The following is a 12,577-nucleotide window of genomic DNA, read 5'->3' as shown; positions in this document are numbered from 1 at the left end:
CCTGGGGGCATGGGCACTGCAGGGGCCCCCGTAAGAGGGCCCCACTTCGTATTTCAGTGTCTGCATTGCAGACACTGAAATACGCGACGGGTGCCACTGCACCCGTCGCACCCTTCCCACTCCGCCGGCTCCGACTCGTGGGAAGGGGTTTCCCGCTGGGCTGGCGGGCGGCCTTCTGGCGGTCGCCCGCCAGCCCAGCGGGAAACAGAGAATGGCCGCCGCGGTCTTTTGACCGCGGTGCGGTCATTCGGCGGTTCCCGCCAGCCGGGCGGCTCCCACCGCCCGCCGGGGTCTGAATGACCCCCTTAGTGTGTGTTAAAAACTACATGAATACTCTTTTTGCTTTTTAATTGATAACTTGACTTGTGCATTGTGGATTTTTGTCATTTTGGTCTTGTTTTGTGTAGATAAATGTGCTCTATTTTCCTAAACCTGTGTTGTGTCATTTTGTAGTGTTTTCATTAAGTTACTGGTTGTGTTGGTACAAATACTTTACACCTAGCTCACCTAGTTAAGCCTACTGCTCGTGGCAAGCTACCAAGGAGGTAAGCAGTGGTTAGCTGAGGGTGATTCTCTTTTTCCATGACTAGAGTGAGGGTCCTTGCTTGGACAGGGAGTAACCTGACTGCCAACCAAAGAACCCATTTCTAACAAGGTGCCAGGCCGGATTTGCAAACTCTGCAATTAGCATAGAGCAGTGATGCAAGTCTTCTCTTGCCCTACACCAATGTGAAAGGGCAGCAATGAACTGTGTTTATGAAAAACGGTGCATTCCTGTCCTTTCCCCCTGTGCTGGTGCACAATTGGCTGCATAGCGCCAAAACAGGCACCCTTGCACCATAGTCACAGACATCCTTGCACCATAGTGCAAGGGTGCCTGGGTTGTATGCAGGATTGTTTTTGTGCAGGAAGGGAAGCCTTCCTTGCACAAAAACAATCTTGAGAGGTCTTTTCCTCTTGCCATGAATGCTGCAGAGTGCAGCATACATGGAAAGAGGAAACATTTAGGAGAAATGAAAATATTTCTCCTCATTGCGCCTGCTCTGGGGAGGCATAACGTTTTGGTTCTGCTCCAGGTTTACGTGATAAGTAAATCTGTAGCAGCATCAAAATCCATGGGCGTCGCAGGGGAAAATCCACGCAATTCCCATGGAATGCCCCACTGGTGTGGATTGAGGCAATGCATCAACTTGTTCTGCTTTGTCTTACTCCACATCTATGAGGCCGCGCAAAGTGGCTTTGCGCGGCCTCATAGATATGGTTGAGAGGCTTGCTCCACTGGAGCAGCAAAAAAAGTGAAGCTCCAGTGGCGCAAACCTCGGATAAGTATGCCACTGCATATATTTCATGGTTCAACGTGTATCACGTCAACACTTAAGCAGGAAATGTAAAGGATGCCTTTCACTGGTGTGAGACATGACCTCCATATCTCCTGCATGGAAGGCCCCCACTTTCCATACCAAGCCAATTCTAGCCCCTTTTCAGTCACCTTTTCTTCTTGAGTCAGCCTCTTGGGTACGCACTGATAATAGGGGGAGTTACATACCATATCTGCGTATCTTTCCTCCAAAGTCCAGGCACTTTGTCTCCCTGCCGGTGCACTCCATGGTTTCATTAGTCTGGCAGGTAGTGGTGTTTTGAGCATAACAAAGGGGGCATCGCACTCCATTTGGTGTGCTGTTCCTAGGTGGTACTGTGAAGCCAAAAGAAAGGGTATCAAACATCAGTTTATGCAAACTAGTCTTAAGTCTGTCACTTACACTGAGGTATGGAGACCCCTCTATGTATCACTAACCCCACTCCATTCACATCTCTTGACCAACCATGAAACAAGCACATCTACACATGAAGAACAAGCAGAAGCAATGTCATGGGAAATAGGTGGAACCAGTGCCTGTATGCATGTGTTTGTGTGTGTGCCGATGCATCACAACGTCAGCTCCATTTCCCATTCCCTAGAACTACCAACATCACTCCATGCAACCAGCCAACTCGCACAAAAAATACAGTATCTTTAGGGCAGTGTTTGTGAGTGTGTCCATGTGGGTTTGTGCATGTATGTTTCTCTATATGGATGTGAGTAAGCATGTGTGTATCTGTTTGGTATATTTATCAAATGTGCAGTCAGTACCTTTAGTATTAAAGGTAAAAAATATTGCTCCCTTTAAGGAGATGGGGAGCCCTCCCCCAAAACATACTCTGATATTCGATTTTGTTACCTGTGTCTTTAATCTAGTCATTATTGAGTAGTTACTCAACTAAAAATGCTTTAAATATAAAAATATAAGCATTGTATTTTTTATTCACAGGTAGAGGTAGAGATGCTGGGCTGAATATATAATAACATCAAGGAGGGAAAAAAACAGACAAAGTCCTGCTGGAAATTTTAGGTCCCATGAACTTTCATACTAGCTTTATTTCTCCCACCATCCCAAAAAATCAAATTAAATTTACTTTTTCCCCTTAAATTACGCGCAGTTCAACCCAGCTATAAATGTATCCATAATGTTAAGCATTTCCCTAATTTTAGTCCTAATTTAATTTGATTACAGAACACCAATTCTAAGTATTACCCTAACCTTAACTAGAACATTACATTTGAGCTAATTAAGTTATATCATTCTAACCTAAATCCTATCCCAACCCTATATTTAATTAAATGCATGTTTGAAAAAATAACTATTAGTCTTCTTCTAAACTGAATGCTAGCACAAATATAAAATTTTCCTAAATAAATGTATTCTGAAATAAAATGTATTGCATTGTTTAATGCTAATACTAACTTTCGCCCTAACCCTAACCCCTAATTCATTTTAATGACATTGTTTCAGTTAGTTACATTAAAACTAACTGGAACACTAAATTAAACAAACATGCATTCATGCGACATCTTTAGTAATCATTTAGTGAGTCATATATTGCCAATACTAAATTTCTTAATATAAGAGTTGTCCTCATGGTTTGGGTCAATGAATGGTACAACAAGCACTCAAAAGAACACTTATCACACTCCAGGCTGAGCCACACAACAGTGGCATACAGCCCCTGATGTGGATGACCGGTGTAATCACTCACTGTATTAGCTCATAGAGATGCTAGAATAGATCTGTGCCTCGGTAAAGCCCAAAACTAATACAGGGGTGGCTGTGACAACAGCTTCTTCAATAATTAAGTCTTTTATTTAGGTCAGCAGAAGCCTTAGGGCCTGATTTAGAGTTTGGTGGAGGGGGTACTTTGTCACAACAATGACGAATATCTCACCCCCCGAAACCAAAATCCCACGGGACACAATGGGGTACATTTACAAGCCCTTTGCGTCACCTAAGAGGCGCCTAAGTGTCATTTGTTTGATGCAACGGCGGCGCTAAGGTGGTCTCTCTGCTGCACCATATTTACAAAGTGGCACAATGTTTGCAATGCGCCACTTTGCAACCCCTTGCAGCACATTACACCTGAGTCAGGCATAATGTACGCCAGAAGGGCGTTCCAGCGCAGCAAGGTCCGAAAAAATGGTCCTGTGAAATTTAAAACATTCCAATGCGCCATTTTTTCTGTCATTTTCAATGCCTGCTCAGAACAGGCATTACAATGACACACCCGTTATATTCAATGGCCCTCCCTGTGCTTTGCTGCACTACTGCCAACATTTGTTATGCTAGTGCAGCAAAGCGCCGCGATAGTGTCAAATAATGACACTATTATGCTAATGACTGCCATGGTGCACCGTGTTGTAATTACGGTGCAACCATGGTGTCGTTAGGTGCTGGTGGGGGGGGCGCAAGAAAAGTGGCGCATCATCGACGATGCAGCACTTTCTTGTAAATATGCCCCTATGGGATTCAGAATCCGTCAGACCGGAAATCCGTCAACGCTGTGACCTGTCCGCCAAACGCCAAGAGTCTTCTTGTGATGTCAACAGGTGACCTGTTTCGTCGTTAGTTCTAGTACTTTATCAAGGATACATTTGTTGAAGTTAGAGGAAAAGCCCTCTGTTTAACTTTCCTACGGTACCCGGTATTGCCAGGTGTCCTCCCATCCAAGAACCAACCAGACTTGAGCTTCCTAAATTTCTGTCACAGGACAGGATCAGCACATTCAGGGTGGAATGGCACAGGTTGGTCAGGTGCAGTTGGAACCAAAAGAGCGACTGAGCCTGACAACTGGCCTTCTGCATCACTCAGTGGCTAGGACTCTCCCTGACATTCCTGGAGAGTTCAAAAGACCCAAAGATAAGTGACAAACCTGCATGTGCTACACTTTCCTCTGGCTGTGGAGATTGAAAGAAGTTGTAGTTTTGAGCTGTCATATTTAAGGAAGGTTACTTCTCTTTGCTATTGACATTTTGCTTTAAATGTCACAGTGAAGTCTCAGATGGCCTATGGAAAGTTCACAGCTACCATTTAAACACCTGAAGGTTTTGAGATCTGAGAGATAAGACATCGTGCCCCTGTGAATCGAGTAGACAACAACAAGGGAAGGAGCGTCTCTTCTTCATGTCTTAGGCGGAGAATAGAACAGGAGGCATTTAAAGTTCCTGTTCCTAAATAAACATTACCCTTCAACTTACTATGTTGGTTGTGCGGGAATATGCAAAGTGAGACTTCCAGTTGCTTTTAAAAATAGGGACCTGAGTTTTGCAGATTTACCTTTCATGCAGTGGGGGATATGCGGCCAATATTTTCAAGTTAAAGTAAACAATTCTTATATCATGTATTATATGATTTTTCTGTCATAATTTAATTTGCATCAGCTCTCTATATCCTGACCCTCATCATATTCCTATATGCAAGGGAATATAGATTTCTGTCATCAAAAATTTGAATTTACGAAGGTGATGTAAGCTGTGCCTGATGGATAATAAACATAATTAAGGTGCAGGCGCATTCAGAAATACCAATTAGGGGATTAAACCCGATTTTTTTTCAATCACCATAAAACGTTGAGAACTTAAAATGTTCACGAGTCCCTCTTCAGTTTGCGTATTGCTCTCAAGTGGGCATCCTTGCTAAAGATTTGCAAATGCTTATAATGTGCATGTAATTTCTTTGGGACAGACAGTCCTGGTTTGTATCCACCAAGTGGTGAAGCCTCTCTCACCGGCACTTCCCCAGTACTCATTCTGTTTTTTAGATGTAATACACTCATATTTAGACATCTGAGGCCTCTCCTAAGAGATAAGCACTAAGTACTGTCAGGCTTGGTTGTATACAAACTACAATGTGGCTGGCTGGTGTTTTTCAAGACCACTTGTGCAAATACCCATTATATGTCTAAGGAAAGTACTTTACTAGATTCTCTGTGACCTCTTGGGTGCTTTGAAAAAAGGTAACTTCTTAGAGGACATATATTAAAGGGCCTAAGAGGCAGATTTTCTTTTGAAGTAAAATGTTTGTTCCTTTATGTGGGCAATCCACAAGAGCTCTCAGGAGTATTGTACCCACAACATTGGTGTCCCTCAGGGGTATTGTACCCACCACTTTGGTGTTGGCTCTCGGGGTACACTCAAGCCCACATTTATGGTCTCTGTGGTGCAGGGCATGAAGTCACCTTGCTGCCCCGCCACGCGTCACAGGGAAAGGGCAGGAATACACCGCATTTATAAAATAGGGCACATTCCTGTGTTATTCCCACGGTGCTGATGCCCTTTTGAACTGGTGCCCTTTTGGCAGCCTAGTACCAACACAGGCACCTTTGCGCCATGGTGAAAGGGTGCCTGCATTGCATGCAGGAATGTTTTTGGGTAGGAAGGGACATGTTCCTGCACAAAAACAATCCCAAGAGGCTTTTTCCTCTTTCTATGAGCGGCAAAATACAGCACACATAGGAAGAGGAGAAAACTAGGAGAAACAAACATGTTTCTCCTCGTTATGTCTCTCCTGAGGGGGCACATCTTTTTGGTGCATTCCCAGGTTTACAAGCTCTTTAAATCTGGGAATGTGTTAAAATCCACGAGTGTTCCTTGGGAACACCCACACCACACCCATGGAAACCCCTCCCTGGCTCAGAGTAATGTAACACTGTGATTTGCACAGCGATACATTATTCAAGATTTATGAAGCCATGCAGGGCCGTGCAAGGTCACTCACTGAAGGTTTGTGTCACTCTTACACAATGTTATGTGGTGCAAGAGCGAAGCAAACCAGGCCATAAATATGGCCCTCACTTTTCACTGGGGTGCAGCAGCAGCCCAAAGAGGCAGCGTAGAAGGGGTGAGGACAGGCACTATGGAAGAATGATGAATGCAGAGACAGTGTGGAGCAGGTGGCAGTGAGAGGGCCTCTGGATTCCAGTTTTAATTTCTTCTTTCATTCTGAGATCTTTTCATGTAATCATTAGGGGTTGGCAATGAATTCCGCTCTGAGTTCGCAGAGTTTTGCAACTAGTCCTGAAAAACTCCTCAGAGCGTCAGGGAATTGAGTTTTTCCTCTTTCGCGGCTCACCAACGTTAAGTTGGCGAGAGAGAAAGATCACACGCTAGACCACCTTCCAGAAAGATTTCTCAATGCGGGCGGTTGAGGCAGATCGCTACTGCTTGCATTGAGAAACCTGCTGCTCGCTTTGAGGGAGCTGTCGCTTGAGTAGAAAATCAGTCGTGGGATTTGCAAAATATTTCCTATTTAAATGTAAAATGCAAAAATTTGACACATCTCAGGTATGAGCAGTACCCAATGAATGTGTGGCAAAAACACCTTTTCTGCAGTGTAGAGAAAACCATGCCACTGCAGCGTCCCATCATGAATGTCAGTGGGGCTGCTCAGCAGCGCTAGGGGAGCTACACACCTCGGGTAGCTCTCGTAGTTTTTCAAAAAATGTCTAGAAACCAGTGGCAAGGCTGCCAACAGAGAGATTGCTGTTTGTTGTATCTCAGTGAGAGTACATGAGCCATTAGGTCTTGAATGTGGCTGCATATTCCACAAAATTCTGTCAAAGGGAGTGACTTTTGGAATGTCCAAAATGGCTGGCACTTGGCGAAAAAACTCTTTGACCTCATCAAGTTCAAAAAAGAGTGTGCTTGGTACATTGCTGATCAAACTAAACACTATGTGATGTTAGCAGGTTGACATACAAGTGATTATCTCCAAATTGCAGTTGTCTTTATCGCAGTGGTCCTTCTTTATCCGGAACTTGAAGCCTCCGATGCTCTGGCTGAAGACGTAGCTGTTACACTTCTCATGCGCTGCACAGGTCTTGAAAGCCATGAAAGAGGTTTGACCATCTGTGGAAACACAAGGGGATGGAGGTGAACCTAATAAGGTGCCACAAAGAGCTTTCGTAATTGGTAGATCCCAGCAGAAGACATGGACCTTCACAGCAATATGGCGGCCATAGAGCGCCCTAATGCAGGGAGTACTGGTATCCCCACAGGATGTGCTGTAGCTCTAAACGTTCTGATTTGTGGGAAGTGCTCATCCTTCCAACATTCAGAGAGATGATGGTGATTAAAGGTTTAAAACAAATTGCTGAGAGATCCTAAGATAGGCGGTAAGCTAAGAGGTCATAGGACTAGCTATTGGAACTATGTAAACAATTTATCTTTGTTTATCTTTTATAGTTCTTGACCATGCACAGCACTCCGCTGCCTTTTGCGTTAGTTTGTCCAATCGAAATACCATATAAATACATGCATACATAAATACAATTTTTTTTATAGAGGCTTATAGTAATATATAGTAATATAGTAAAGATTCATACTGGGTTATAGTAATATATAGTGCACTCTTCTACTCACCCACAATCTTCGGAGCCCAAAGTTAGTTTTGTAGAAGACTTTCACCATCTTGAAAATGCCCCCACAGAAAGGCAAACAGAAACTACTGAGAAAGGGGGTAGGGTTGCCTCCTCGAACGTATACCCCGTTGGTTAAGCAGTGCCCAAGAGTCATCTACACCCATTACATAGCATGATTTTGGCACCCCAAGGCACCCTATAAGAAAACTGTATGGATCTGTGCAAGAATAGAAGAGGAATTGACCTAATGTCAGTAAGGGGTGCAAAGGACTAGACCTGCTCTGCATTTGTTCCCAGGACAAAGAAGTGGATTTCAAGGGTTAGTTGGTTGGCTTCTTGTGTGGCTACATGAGCACACATGAGCACACAAGGCTGCAAGAGGCCCTACAAATTGGCAGTCAGCAATAAAGGTCTGTTGATGGGGTTTGACCCCATATGCTGGTATATGCTGGATGATCAATCATCAGGTCAGGCTAGAGGCTTCAACAATAATCACTAGTTAGAGAAAGCAGAAGGCCCAATATAACATATTTTAGTATGGTATAACAATATATTTATTATGCATGCCCAGTTATTCTACACAGCAAGCTCGTCATTGACATACATTGCTGTGTATATGCAATTGGTGACAGCTGGTGAAAAACACTGCACAACATGTGTCTGCAGGTTGATTCTGATTTCCCTTGGGAAGTTTGTGATCTTTTGAAAATTACCCAGGTACATTTTTGCTTCAGTTTTACTTTGTACATTGGTTGCTTTTTCACTACAATTGTAGGTTGTGCATCTTCTCTATATGATAATACACCAACTACCTCCCAAGAAGGATCCCATTTTCTCCAGCCCTGGCACTTGTACTTGGTGCACCTACTGTATTCAATCTCCACAAATGTGTTGTCGCAGTGGGTTACGTTGGCATCACAGGCGGTCTTCTCTCCAGAGCATGTTGTGCCATTCAGGTTCATGCAGAGTTCGCAGTTCAGTGTCTCTCCTGCAAGGCAAAGAGCTGATTCATCATTTGCATAAAGATGGGGAGATATTGCAATACAGGTGAATGAAGGGAATGTGCCAGGCTGTGCCTAGAGGCACAACTGGCCCAATTGTTCTGTCAGATTACCCATTTGAATGTCTGCCAACATTCTGTGACCCAGGAAAAGTAGGATTTTTTAGGGTTGAAATTCAGCAATTTACATAATTATGACATCACTCGAAAAGACATCACACGACGTATGCCCAGTGATGACATCACAGAGACTCACATGGGATAAGATCCAGATAGAAATTACAGTGTAGCTTCAGTCCCTGATGACATTGTCAAAATAAAATGGCATACGTGAATGGCTTTTGAGAACTATGGTCAGTCTTATCCTGATATCCTCACCAGCAAACCTATCAATGCGATGAAGTGGTGTCAGGCCTTATCTCTATGCAGCTTTCAAAAGCCTGTTGGTAATTCTCTTCCTGTTCAGTGAGCTGGTTTCACAGCTTGAAAGGCTGAGTCCATAACATCATCTTGAAGCCACATCTGCAAACCAAGTTAGTGTCAACATTGCTTGCTTCTAGTTGTCAAGATCCCTGATGCCACCCATGACAGGGTCAACAGTCCCAGGAAAATTAATTCAACGTCATAGGGGCTCTTGGGGGCGTGCTTGTCAAGATGAATGGGCCCCTTTGTGCTTCTCAAGTTACCCAGACATTCATGATTGGGCTTTCTGTGAATGAGTGGTGGGGTTGAGGGAGTCTAGCGCTTGGTTTGGTTGCCTGTTTTTGTGTAGTTTTATATAGCTCAAACTCGACCCAAAGGTATTGGAGCACTTTACATGAGCACTAGTTACATTACACAAGGACACATTCATTTTTGTAGACCCAGAATCACAGGATGTTGATCCGACGCTGAGACGCGAACGTGGCTTCCCTGGTTCCCCAAAGTCGGCAGCTCTTGGCCGTTACATCACTTTGTTGCGCGGTGCTGTGAAGATGAGGCTTATGTGTGTGATTCCAATGTACAGCAAAGATAACTAAACAACAAGCTATCCTCCGCGCTCACAAAGACCCATATTTAAGAAAAAGTGGCACATTAGAGCTGATGAGCCACTTTTTTTGCACCCCCCCCACCGGCACCTAACAACACCATGGTTGTGCCATATTTATAATACTGTACATCATGGCGGTAATTAACACAATAGCGTCAAAAATGTTGACGCTAGTGCAGCAAAGTGCAAAGAGGCCCACAGTTTTCTATGGGAGCGTCATATTAATGCCTTCTCTGAGTGGGTGTTAAAAATTATGCCAAAAATGGCTCAACGAAATCTGTGAAATGTCTCTGTACCATTTTTTCGTGCCTCCTAGTGCCGGAGTGCCCCCCTTGCATACATTATGCCTGGCGCAGGAACAATGTGGCGCAAGGGTTTAGAAAGTGGCACAATGCATGCACTGCACCACTGTGTAAATATGGTGCATGGAAAAAGCCACTTTAGCACCGCCTTAGCATAAAAAAATGATGCTATGGCAGCACTACAGTTGAACTAGGGGCTCTTAAATACGGCCCAAAGTGCCTCCCTCTTTGTACAGCGCTCAGTCACTTCCAAGCTAAGTTGTGCTGTTATATCCCTCCACCTACATGCAATGCCTGCACCAGAAGGGCCCTTTGTGTCTCTTGGGGCTGCTGAGCCATAGGGTGATGTATGATTTTTACTTGTGCAAACTTCCCAATAAGCTATTACAAATGGAGATTGTAATGAGGGATTCAGTTTGAACCACTGGTCATCACTCTGGGCACATTCCGTTCCATTGTATTAGCTTACATTTTAAACTACAGGCATGGACCATCCACATGAAAATCAGTCTAGTCAAAAATGTAGCGCCCACCCAAGCCGTTTGGTCATGACCTCTCTGAGTGGTGAAAGCCAGATGCTACCCCGTATGTAGTTCTTTAGTTTATTGGAGCAGCTTGGCAGTGTATTGTAAGGTAGTGTGAAGAATGATATACAGGGGGTCGGTCCCCTGCAATAGAACTAAAAAAACGACCAGACTAAATTAATGGAATAAAATACATATATAATACAGTCAGAGAAATTACCAGTGGTTCAAATTGTTTCAGGCATTTCCACTCATTGCTTTCCCGCTGCATAAGTGCAGCAGAGGACCATCAGGATTATTTTTCGTAAACATTTTAGATACAAAATGTTTATTTAAAAATGTTGTGTTAATTAAAAAGTAGTTGAGAGCAGGGAGGGAAGCCGGATGGAGCGGTTGGCACTCCTACACATGTGGGCCATGTGATGCTGTCATCCCGTCAGTGACTCCACCATATGGCGAGTCAGATTGAATCTGATGGAATCCACAAGAATCCCAGACAAGCCAGATCAGTCCCATGAGAAGACCTTACCGTACCTTACACTCTGTTGACTGATTTCTCAATGACACACGAGCCAACGAAAAGTTCAGGAAACCTCTGCTGAAGATATCAGAGACTATACCAATGTGTAAGGGGAAGGCAGGGGCGACTGACCTGTTGCTATGAAAGCCAAGAGGATGCTGACGCTGGCGAGGAGTGCCCTCATGGCGATGAGGAGGGTGGAGCAGGGGGAGGCTGTGCAGAGAATCTGAGCTTCTTCTCCCTGCACAGCCTCCTGGAGAGGACTATTTATGTTCTGTTGTATGTGTTGGAAGATCGACAGATTGCACAATGTTATTGAGAAGTGCTTACCTTGGCACTCTGATCTCACGCCCCCTGGTCTGAGATGGAACTCCCCGTTCTTTATGTCATTGTAGTACTGACCTGCACACTGTGTGCATCATGCATTGACATTAAATCTACACCATGCCCCCTATGAAATGTTACAACTGTGTCAGAAGAAAGAAGCAGCAAACTTAACTTTAGGACAGGGCGCTTCTCACCTTGCCCTTTTCTTCAAGTAGTTGGATGTCAAATGTACAGCATGGTGTGACCTTCGGCCTGATATCAATAGGAGAGGCAAGTGTTTGGGTGAGAAATACATTTCCACTGCATACTACAGATATGAGAGAGCTTACCATCAATCATCGTGCATGATATGAAATTGTGAGTAGTCATGATCTAATAACATAATGAATTCAAGTGATGCAACTCTTATTTTTATGTATAAGCCAAGACCTAGTTCATTATTTTGCATTTCAATCATGGATGAGTGGGTTGAGATGTTGCAGTTAACATTCAAAGAAGAATTATGGATCATCAATGAAGATCCATCTGATGAGAAGATAAGGAGTAAACAAAAAGAGGGAGGGCCACAGTAAAGTCCTATCCTTAGAGAGAGGTGCCATCTATATTGTGGGTGGCCTCATATGGTGCCGCTCTCAAAGTTCGCCCTGCAAGACCTGCATGTTTTAAGCCATGTTATGCAGATTTGGAGAGCACTCTGTCACCCTAGAAGGGATCCTGGCGCTGAACAGGTGTGAATGTAACCAAACCCAGGGCTAGTGGGACTACTTGAAAAGCCTGGTCTTCAGCTTCTTGTGGAATTTCAGAAGTAAGAAGAAGGATCCTATGTATATTGGAAGGTAATTCCATGCTTTAGAAGTGATGTTAGAGGAGGCTTCATCACCAGATTTGGTTTTCCAAATGCATGAGAAGTGTGCAAGTAGGAGTCCAAATAAGTGGATGCGTATAGATGGTTTGTGAAAACGGATGTGATTGGTGACGTATACTGGGCTAGTGCTATCTAGTGGCTTGAAAGTGTGTGAGGAGTTTAAATTGTGCTCTTTTGTGTATGTGAAGCCAGTGGAGCTACTTCAGGTTCAGTATGATGTGAGTGTAGCATATGAGGTTAACATTGATCCTGGTCACCGATTTCTCAGTAATCTGGCAGCC

General features: G+C 44.0%; 1 protein-coding gene across 1 annotated transcript in view; it reads right to left on the bottom strand.

Moving 5' to 3' along the window:
• Positions 1-11,356, bottom strand: part of LOC138246604 (phospholipase A2 inhibitor and Ly6/PLAUR domain-containing protein-like) — a 30,478-nt gene extending 19,122 nt beyond the window's left edge. Inside the window, exons 1-4 of the mRNA XM_069201301.1 lie at positions 11,237-11,356; positions 8,597-8,716; positions 7,067-7,216; positions 1,547-1,693 (exon numbers count right to left, since the gene is read on the bottom strand). Coding sequence (XP_069057402.1) covers positions 1,547-1,693; positions 7,067-7,216; positions 8,597-8,716; positions 11,237-11,288 — 469 coding nt within the window. The 5' untranslated portion in view covers positions 11,289-11,356. The remainder of the gene's footprint in view (positions 1-1,546; positions 1,694-7,066; positions 7,217-8,596; positions 8,717-11,236) is intronic.
• Between the last annotated feature and the right edge of the window lie 1,221 nt (positions 11,357-12,577).

Source organism: Pleurodeles waltl, chromosome 7 (genome assembly GCF_031143425.1).
Source record: "Pleurodeles waltl isolate 20211129_DDA chromosome 7, aPleWal1.hap1.20221129, whole genome shotgun sequence".
Classification (NCBI taxonomy): domain Eukaryota; kingdom Metazoa; phylum Chordata; class Amphibia; order Caudata; family Salamandridae; genus Pleurodeles; species Pleurodeles waltl.
Note: the sequence above shows the minus strand (reverse complement) of the source record. Positions and strands in the feature narration are given on the sequence as shown.